We start from the raw sequence: 10,161 nt of genomic DNA on the forward strand, positions 1-10,161 counted from the left end.
GAGCCTAATGTTAAGTAGGCAGTCAGGGCTGTTTTTTCCACTTTTAACATCAGATGAACTGATTAATTTCTCTTTAATACAGTTGATGCTGAGTCATTAATAAATTAATCATGACAAAAAATATGATAACCGATTTTTTTGAGCCCACTATGTTATTATAACATTACCTAGCTTGTTTGGTAGCTTGTTTAATAGTAAGTCACCTTCTACAGCTAGAGATGCACTGATTGATTGGCTGGGGACTGATATATGCTGGTTTTCAGCTTAATCAGCAATGACCAGTGACCAGTGCAGAGCAGCATCAAATAGCCAATTTTCTGCCTGTCACATTGAACGTTACAAACACGCTGCACTGCGCCGTGTTTCACATGTGTGCACAGTAGCACAGACAGTAACCTCATGTCACAGCCACACACACACACACACACACACATGCTAAAACATGTCTTAGGTGTCTGGAAGTTATTCACTAGAGTGAAGAAGACGCAACGCTCATTATTTACACCTGCAGAGAAACACACAGAAAGAGACGCGTTCTTGTATCACGTTAGAAGATAACAATGGATATTTTAATGCACGGACCAGGTAAAGCAACAGTGAACACACCTGTTGGTGCTGGTGTCATTCATATCACGGTGGTGTCTATCGGTAATTAACAACAGGCCTCCTCCACACGGAGCGAATCTCCTGCTGTGAAAACAGAATCGTGGGTGAAAAAATACCAAACGTGAGTTATCTTTTATAAAACTGCTGATAAATAAAGTCAGAGCAGAGAGAGGTGTAGGTGCATGTGTGTCTGACGAAAAAATCAAGGTGAGCAGATTACTTTAGTTTGTGATTAAATGAAAAAATAAGGTGGAGAATAAAGTAGAATTAAAATGGTGAGATTAGAAATAGGATAATGTATTCTTTCCTATAGACAATCAGTAAGTAGAATCAGCCAGGAAAAATGTAATCGGTGCATCTCTTACTACAGCTAACACAACGATAAGACTGTGTGAACCAAAATTAGGCCAATACCGTAGATCTACTGTTGTGTTGGGCTCTGCGCATTATGATGTTAAGCGACAGATCAGTTGGCCTGCTCCAGTTTAATATCTAAGAGACATCCTCTGTCTCAGAAGAAACCTAAAATACTATGTGGAGGACGCAAGTTAATTAGTATAAAATGGCCGCGTGGTGAACCTATGAACCTAAGTCATATTTAAACAACTGTTGCTTTGTGTTGTTAAGATAAATAGTTGCCCATGCAGGAGGCAGCGCTGTAGCACCAGCACAGATGCAAACAGTAACACCATCACCTTCCAGCTGTTTTTTTGGTAAGTTTGATATGTTGAAATAGAGGGTGTAGAACATTACGTTAAGGCCACTCTCTCCCGACGAGACCAAGTATCAGTGACAGTAGTGGACTTTGTGGAGTTTCTTTCTGTAAGTTTCACGTTGCTGTTTGCTGCTGCTTCAGCAGATGCTTCAATAAATTAAATGTAGAATTTGCGGTTGAAAGCTTTTTGCTGGTCGCACAAAGTTTACAGTAGACAACAATGTTCTTTGCATCTTAGACTGTGACACAATAATGGCAGTAGCTACTTACAGCTGTGGAAAGAACACCTCTCTCCCTGTCTCCTTCATTCTCCATTCTTCCTTTAGTTTTTGGGTATCTGCCGACATGAACAACAATACTGAGCTGCCGCACACTCGCGCAATCATGTTAACGATGGTGCATTCAGTAACGCAGTAACGCAGCGTTACGTGGATTAGTAACTGTCCTAATATTACTGTTTTAGAAAAGGAATCCGTTACACTACTAGTTACTGGGAAAAGTAATGATATTACAGTACTGCCCAACACTGACCAAAGCCATCAGGCCCAAGCCCAAGATGTATTGCAGTCCAATTTGAGATCTGGCTATTGGACATGCATATGAGTGACTAGCTTTTTAAAGTTACAGGTTAGGAACATGTCATGATGATGAACTGTGAGCCTGAACAGACCCATTGTAGACAGCTCTGGTGAAAATGACAGCAGTCCTACTCAGTGATATGGACCACAGCTGAATCACAGTCCACTGTACAATGCTTCACACTGCCACAATTAACACCACCCACACTAGTGACCCCTTGATTCTGAGTTAGATCCACCTTAATCCAAATATAACATCCATTAAATGAAAGCGGGCAGTCCTTTCATTCCAGGGAAATAAATATATAGCTCCAGTGGCCCTAACTGAAAGCAGATAGCAGTGCACGCAACAGATACTTTTCTCCCTTTGTAGCTTTGCTTTTATGATAGAAGGCCCTCCTGCAAAGATGAGCTGGACCAGAAGAAAACTCTGTTTGTGTGAGTGTGTGTGCAGTTGGAATTGTGTGTGTGTGTGTGTGTCTACTTCTGTGAGGATACAGGCGCACAAGTGTACAAATGTGCAATGGCAGCAGTGCCTACCGACTGGAGGCTATTTTAATGAATAGCACCATTCAGAACGAGACATGAAGGAAACAAATTTGCTGAAAACACTTCCTTCCATGAGGGGCCCCAGCTGGTTGGCTGACTGGTTGCTGGCTGGCTTGCTGGCAGGCTGACTGGTGCATGTGTGTCAGAGTGGGTACAGCAGGTGATAAGCCCTGCTCCTCTTTATTGCCCATCAGAGTGCCAGGCTTGAAAAACAACTTCCCATTATTGCTCATAAATCAAAACCACTAAATGCTGTTTCCAACTCAATTCCGATTTTTTTTCGACTGCGCCACCGTAGCCATAACTTTGGTGTAATGATCATTCAATTACAGGCCACTCAGACAGGGAGTGAAGAAGACCGATGTAAACAGAGATCCCCTATCTATCATATTTCTCTCGGCAGTCTCGTGGGAATTGCTACATCACCTTTGTCACCTACTTTGTGTGTGCTTGCATGAATGCATTTCTCACTCATCTACCTGTGTTTACATGGATGTCTGTGTACGCACTGAAGCGTAGAAATGTGAAAATTTACAAATCCTTATACAGAGATTTGAGAATTGTTATCACACAAGAAAACTACTCTTTGTCCCTGGCTTTCTCTTCACATATACATGCTCTTTCTCTCTCTCTCCAACTATCCATCACACTCAATTGCTCTCTCAATTTCTCACTTTATCAAAGTGTCACTCTTTCAGACACACTCTCTCCCTCTCTCTGCTACCCCATCCCTGACTCTGTACTCCCCCTCACCCCCCATCTCTCCCTCCCTTGGTTAACTGCCTGTGCGCTGCTTCCTCTTGATAAGACGGAACAGCCCAGCAAGCTAAGCAGAGTGGTGACCCTATAACTCATCTACTCAGAATTGATCATCTAGGCATTTCAGAGCAAAGATGACTCTTGTAACTGTAGGACTTGTCTTTTCTATCAGTCTTCATTACTGACTGTATAGATGAATAGTGACCATCTGTTTACTTACTTAATAGGGGTGTAACGATTCACCAAATCCACGGTTCGGTTTAGACCTCAATTTTTGAGCCACGGTTTGGTTCATACCTCTGTTTTTCCCCCAGTTTTTTTGGGGGGGAGGTCATTATTATTATTATTATTATTATTATTATTATATTCCATCTTGGATTAATTAAAGTAGTCGAAGTTGCAGGCATGATCACTCATTCATGACAATATGGAAAATAATCATGGGACACACCCAGTTGGAAGACAATAAAATTGGTCGAAGGTGTAATTTACAATATAGGCCTACAGCTTGCACTAAATGTAGTGTTTTCGACCTATACTTTACAGAGAGAGATGTTATCTGGTATTTTATTAACTAAAATGGTGGAAATTTTACATTACTTAGCGTCAGTGAAAGCACCACTGCAGATGTCCCTCACTAACATGAGTTTCGGTTTTGATCCGTTCTTGAAAACTGAATCGTGGGTGAGTTTAATAAACACGGCGACTTTATGAAACGTACTGCTGATGGAGAAAGTCAGAAGAGACACAAACAGAGAGAAAGAGAGATAGAAAGAGGTGGAGCAAGCCGGCGTGTTTGCCATCAGAGACCAGAGGTGCAGGCTAGGTGTGTGTGCGTGTGTGAGTGTGGGGAGAAGAGAAGAGGAGCAGATTTAATTAGTAAATAAAATAAGGTGGACAATAACCTACAATAATCTACTGTCAATACAAATAGGATGTAAACCGCTACCGCCCCACCAGCCGCAAGATGAGACTGTGGACTTTTGGGTCGTGGTTTCGGTCTCGGTTTCAGAACGTTAAAGCCCTATTACTTAATGTAGCAGGGCAGTCTAAAGAGAATGAGAAATCATCAACATGTCACAACACGCCAATATGAGTCTGTCAGTGGTTTCGTGACCTGTCAGTGTACCCCAGAGCAAGACACTGAAGCTTACTCACTGTTTTTAAATCACACTTGACTCTATTATGAGTATTAAAAGTATTAGTTATTACTATTTGAAAGTCTGTCACAGGTAAAGATGAGCTTAGATTAGGCCAGGCTACCTGAAGTATTCACACCATCCTATAATCAAAAACATACATACGTACACGTGTTAAATGCTTCATTTGAATACCAGTTAGTGAGATTGCGCAGTGCAAGATTGTTGGGCTGGAACATAAAGTAAATCATGAGTTTAAACCAAAATTCAATGTCAGTGCACACAGCCACACACACACATGTGAATACTGCACAGAGGAATTGAAAAAAAATTGTTTTAACTAGTAAATCAATTTAATTTTGTTAGTTTAAAGCACATGGACATAGTACCTACTCGACCTCCACCTACCCACCAACCAAAAACACACAGATGCTGGCTTTTTTTAATTTATTTTTTTATTTTTTTGCCAGCAGCCATGAAAGTTGCTGAAAATGGCTCTCCGTGCTGTCAAAAGTGTCTCCTGCTTTAACACATCAGGCGGAGGAGGTGGAGGTGTGAACTACCTGGCAGAGGTTCCCAGACGAGTTTCACAAGGTCTTTGTGAACAACATTGGCAGTGAGGGACTGAATAAATTCAAATTTTAAATTCAGCCCGAAATCAATGCCAACCTTCACAGCAAGACTGAGCCAGAGAATGTTACATCATACCAATGTGCATTTGTGCTTGTGTGGAGGCAGATGTGGACAGATGTGGAATGGAGTAGGTGTGTGTGTAGGTGTGTATGCATATATCTGGATGTTTGAATATGATCAAATTTAAAATCCATAATTTGAAGAGAAAACCTTTATTTACTCTGGGCAGCATACCAGGATGCCTGTTTCTCCTTAGCACACACACACACGTGTACACAGCTGCCACAGCTTTTCACTAATGCTATCTTTCTTTCTCTTCTTTCTGTCTTACAGGGATACCGTCTAAGCCTAAGAGTCTAAGAGTTTGTCTTCCTGGACATCTCATACACAAACACTTTCATACACCTGCACGGACACACACACGCACACACATATATATGAACACAATAAATAGATGACAGACATTTGCCAAGCACTCTCTTATGCTGCCTCAATGCATTGTATTTATTTTTAAGTACTCCCGTGGAAAGTGAGGGTTTTGAGAGCAGATGAACCAGCTCCTATTGCCAACTCGGCCCAGGAGCTCACAGCCTGTGGGCCCCAGGCTCTGGAACCATTTCAAACAGGTACTACATCTCTCTCTGTCTCTCTCATTTCTATATTTCTCTTCCCCAATATAAAAAAAAAAGTTACACATTAGGACACTTTTTCAGTGTCTGTCCTGTATCCCCTGCCCGTGTGCATGGGGCAAGATGTTACAGCTAAGCTAGCTAGGCTGCAGAGCCAGAGGCAGAGCCGCTACTTGTATGTTATATTATATATTATATATATTTATTTCTGTATGCGCGCAACATACATGTATTTCCACACATGAGAGGGATTTTGCATGTGTGTTTGAAATGACACATTCCCTACCCTGATATTTAGAACACACTCGAGGGAATGAGTGTACCCGTTGCCCTGACTGGATCTAGTGTGACTGACTGACTCACAGGAACTCTCTCACCCCCAGCTCGTCTTTCCGCTCTTTATTTTTTTGACCCACGACACTCATTTGCAACAACATTTTTTGGTTCTTTGGCTTATTTTCCCTGTGCTGATGCAGTACAGAGGATGTGAAGCAAAATCTTCAAAGGGTTTTTATGCTGCGTTCCGCACATACATTGGCCTGGTTGAATATTCACCGGCACATGCACATGCAGAAGTAGAAATGTGCACATACAAATATAAAAAGAATACAGACACTAAAACATGCACACATGCCACTCACTTTATGTTTTCCATGATTTTCACAATGACAGGATTGTATGCCCTAGATTTCCTATGGACAGAAAAACAAATTGAAACATCAGTGCACGAATTAATGACTAGCATAATATTACTTGTTACAATCCAAAGCTGTGATCACAGTAACACACAGTACCTGCCCACAGGAACAGAGGACTCTGCAAATGTGTTGGAAGAACAAATGTTCAATTTTAAGTTTGCCAGACATTTAATGTAAGCCAGAGGAATTAGTCTTAGCTGCAAAATGTATGACATGCAAGACACTTCAGTGCAACAATGAATGTAAACACAATGAATGGAAAGTTTGAGTCTTACGTCAGACATTAATTAAAAAAAGAAAGAAAACATGCAGTAAACACACTACTGCACATAAACTCGCTACCATCCCATACAGTTAAGTGTATGTTTTTTTAATGTATCCTGGCAACAACCCATCTTTCCGCAGAGAAGATTTAGGCCTTTGTTGACTTACATTATCATTTTCTTTTTTTTTATTGTTTCTTTTCATTGTAGTCATTTTAATTGAAGTTAAAGGATTCCTTCACTGGTTGCCAATTATTTCTTGAGATGACAGCTCTGGTTTCTGGTTTTCACTTTTAAAAAAGCAGTGAAAAATAGAAACCTAAACCTATCATCATCAATTATATGAAAATGCCAAAACATTCATTAATAATCCACTTGTATGGATTTGCATATGATTATACACCGTATCCAATTAAGTAGAGCGGGAAACATGTTAAAGCCATGTGGTGTCTAAATATAAGCTGATGTGTGTATTGCTTCCTTGTGACATTCATCATCCACGAGGATGTTCTCATTAAAGGTGTCTCTTATCAACACAGGCACCTTTTGAAATAAAATTAAAAAAAGTGCTCACTGCACCAAAAGATTATAGTGGTCTTGAAAACTGTGCATTTCCTCTGGTTGATGAAAATTCTCCCATAAGCTTTATGTTAAAAAAGCTGTGTAAATTAAGTGTAAATTGCCCCTGTGTTCTTATTCAGTCTCGCACTTGCTAAGGGCCCTATCTATAGAAGGTACAGAACAAGAAGTATCGTTATTGCCTGGTTCTATATTCTGTAATATTGTGCTATGATTATTTTTATTCCAGTTGGTAAGGGAACTCTTCATTTGTTAGAATTGTGTGTATATTTCTTATGAGCACTTTGATTTGTTAAACAAACCAGCATGGTAGAGCTTAGTTCAACAACGCCAATATAATAAATAAATAATGCATGATTAAAACTTTGCATCATAAATATAGTTCAAGAATAAAGAACAAAAATATGCAATGCAATAAAAAATGCAATATAGACTGTTGTTGGACCCCCAAGGTTGGGATCCAATGCGTAAAATCATATTATGAAGTTGCAAAGCTGTCATGAACTGGTTGCAAACAAGCAACTCTATCGCCAGATAAGAACATTAACACTGGACAATTCTGCAAAACCTCGGATTACATCCAGCGCCAAGGATTTGAAATCACTTTCTACGATATCTGCACATGGCAACTATGATGGCTAAGGTATGTTTAGGGTCAGGCTACTAAAACATAAAAAGGCAAACCTTAATTGCAAGTCTGTGACAGGACTTGCAAACTCCTGTCTCCGGCATGAAAATCTGATTTGCTAGGTTTGGACTTACGAGTGTACTTTAAATCTTTGGTCAGGTGAAATTGAACTGACATGTAACTCTGGCCTAATCTTGTCAATTATGAAGTGCAAATGATTTGTTAATTTTCAGGCCTGTTTCTGCATGTTTTTTGTTCTTTCACATCTACACCAAAGGACTAAAAGAACAGTGTTGTCACACTGTATGAAATGTCTTTGTATCCTCCCTTGTCCTCTACTTCATTCATCACCCTCCGACCCTCTGTCTTTGAGGCAGAGGCTGATGAGATAGGGCACTTCAGCCCCAACTGCTCTGTATGTCAGGCTCCATTGTGGCAAAACCTGACCTCAGACTGCTACAGAACTGCTGGCTCCACCCCAATGGAGCCTCACAAAACCAGCGACCTCGCATCTCCAGCGGTGACTGCGGTGAATAGTCTAACAGAAATAAGTGAGAGGGCATATATGGATGTGTGTGCGCATGTGTGCGTGTATTTTTATACGATTGAGCTTATTTGCTTTTATCAGTGACCCAATAGATCTGCCCTCTGATCCCAGCCTAGACACTAGCTCAGTTCCATCGCACCACATTGAGAACCGCACTTGCATGACCTCCAATCCTTATTGTGCTTGTTAGGGTTGTTGAATGTAGAAGGTTGTGAATTCCATAGAATATAGAATTCTATTGCTATGGTGTCTGCGGCCATAAACTGCCCTTTTGTCATTTTGTTTCATTTCAGAAGCATGGGCTTTATTGAGTCTTTCATTTAGCCAGTTAAACCCTTTTTTTTTTTTTCTACACTGTCATTTGGCCAGAAATTGTGGGGACAATTTAGAAGACAACGAATGCTCTACATTGTTAATTTATGTGTATATTTTGTGAATATGATTAAGTATTTCTGTAGGTTGCTATTTGTATTCCAACTTTAGGACCCTGCTTGATGATCAGCTGCACTGCATCAACCATTTGCACTGGTCTGAATGACAGAAAACAACTTTTGTATTTTAGCAGTTTAGTTCATCCACATTTGCTCCTTGTACACATTGCTCTGTATTAGTTATTATTGTCATGAGGATGGCCTGTTTTTATTGCAACAAAAAACAATAGTTGTATATTCAACTATTTCGTCCCCTGTTAATAAATGAACCCATATTCACATTTCCCACAGGATTGTATATTACAATGTTCAATAAAGCCAGATTATGTATATATATATAAAAAAAAAATTTTTTCTCTCTTTCACTTTGTATAAAACTGCCACTGTGAACGGATAGATGCTGTGAGCCTTTGAGGCTCCTTTCATTGTGGAATTTTGACACAGTCTTTGTTTTAAGTCTGTGATGATGCAATCTCTGTAGCCCATCAAACAGGACATGTTATTATTATTGCCACCATTTTCATTATATGACGTGAGGAACTTTCTTCATCCAAATAGACCATTGCGAGATAATTATTACAGTCTGTATTCATGCAGATCACGATGGTTTCAACTAACCAGTTTCATTTGTTACATTTGAAGCCAATAATTCTCATTTCACCCATAAATTGTTGTACACTAAACATGACTCCTTTACAGCTCCCAATGATCATAGTGATGATGTGATATGAGATATCGTGAAAGGAAGGTAGGGATGTACTTTGGTCAGGCACACACACATTTTAAAAATTCAGCGGCAATATGTTCTACTCTATAAATTTACACTACAGTAAACTACAGTTTATGACACTGTATTGGTTGACATTCATGTTTATGCAGCTACTGTATATACAGTGGGTACGGGAGGTATTCAGACCCCTTTAAATTTTTCACTCTTCGTTTCATTGCAGCCATTTTCCAAAAATCAAAAAAGTTCATTTTATTTCTCAGTAATGTACACTCAGCACCCCATCTTGACAGAAAAAAACAGAAATGTAGAAATTTTTGCAAATTTATTAAAAAAGAAAAACTGAAATATCACATGGTCGTAAGTATTCAGACCCTTTGCTCAGTATTTAGTAGAAGCACCCTTTTGATCTAATACAGCCATGAGTCGTTTTGGGAAAGATGCAACAAGTTTTTCACATCTGGATTTGGGTATCCTCTGCCATTCCTCCTTGCAGATCCTCTCCAGTTCTGTCAGGTTGGATGGTAAACGTTGGTGGACAGCCATTTTCAGGTCTCTCCAGAGATGCTCAATTGGGTTTAAGTCAGGGCTCTGGCTGGGCCATTCAAGAACAGCCACGGAGTTGTTGTGAAGCCACTCCTTCGTTATTTTAGCGGTGCGCTTAGGGTCATTGTCTTGTT

The 10,161-nt window shown here is 40.0% G+C and overlaps 1 protein-coding gene across 2 annotated transcripts in view; it reads left to right on the top strand.

Moving 5' to 3' along the window:
* The window catches only part of gabra6b (gamma-aminobutyric acid type A receptor subunit alpha6b), a 52,006-nt gene that overhangs the window by 28,951 nt on the left and 12,894 nt on the right, over nt 1-10,161 (top strand). Inside the window, exon 10 of one of the 2 annotated variants that reach the window (XM_046040704.1) lies at nt 5,313-9,086. The exons of the other annotated variant lie outside the window; for it this stretch is intronic. Within the exon in view, the coding sequence (XP_045896660.1) occupies nt 5,313-5,325 (13 nt within the window). The 3' untranslated portion in view covers nt 5,326-9,086. Of the gene's footprint in view, nt 1-5,312; nt 9,087-10,161 lie in introns of those variants that run through there. 2 annotated transcript variants of the gene reach the window in all.

The sequence above is a fragment of the Micropterus dolomieu genome, linkage group LG23, assembly GCF_021292245.1.
Source record: "Micropterus dolomieu isolate WLL.071019.BEF.003 ecotype Adirondacks linkage group LG23, ASM2129224v1, whole genome shotgun sequence".
Classification (NCBI taxonomy): domain Eukaryota; kingdom Metazoa; phylum Chordata; class Actinopteri; order Centrarchiformes; family Centrarchidae; genus Micropterus; species Micropterus dolomieu.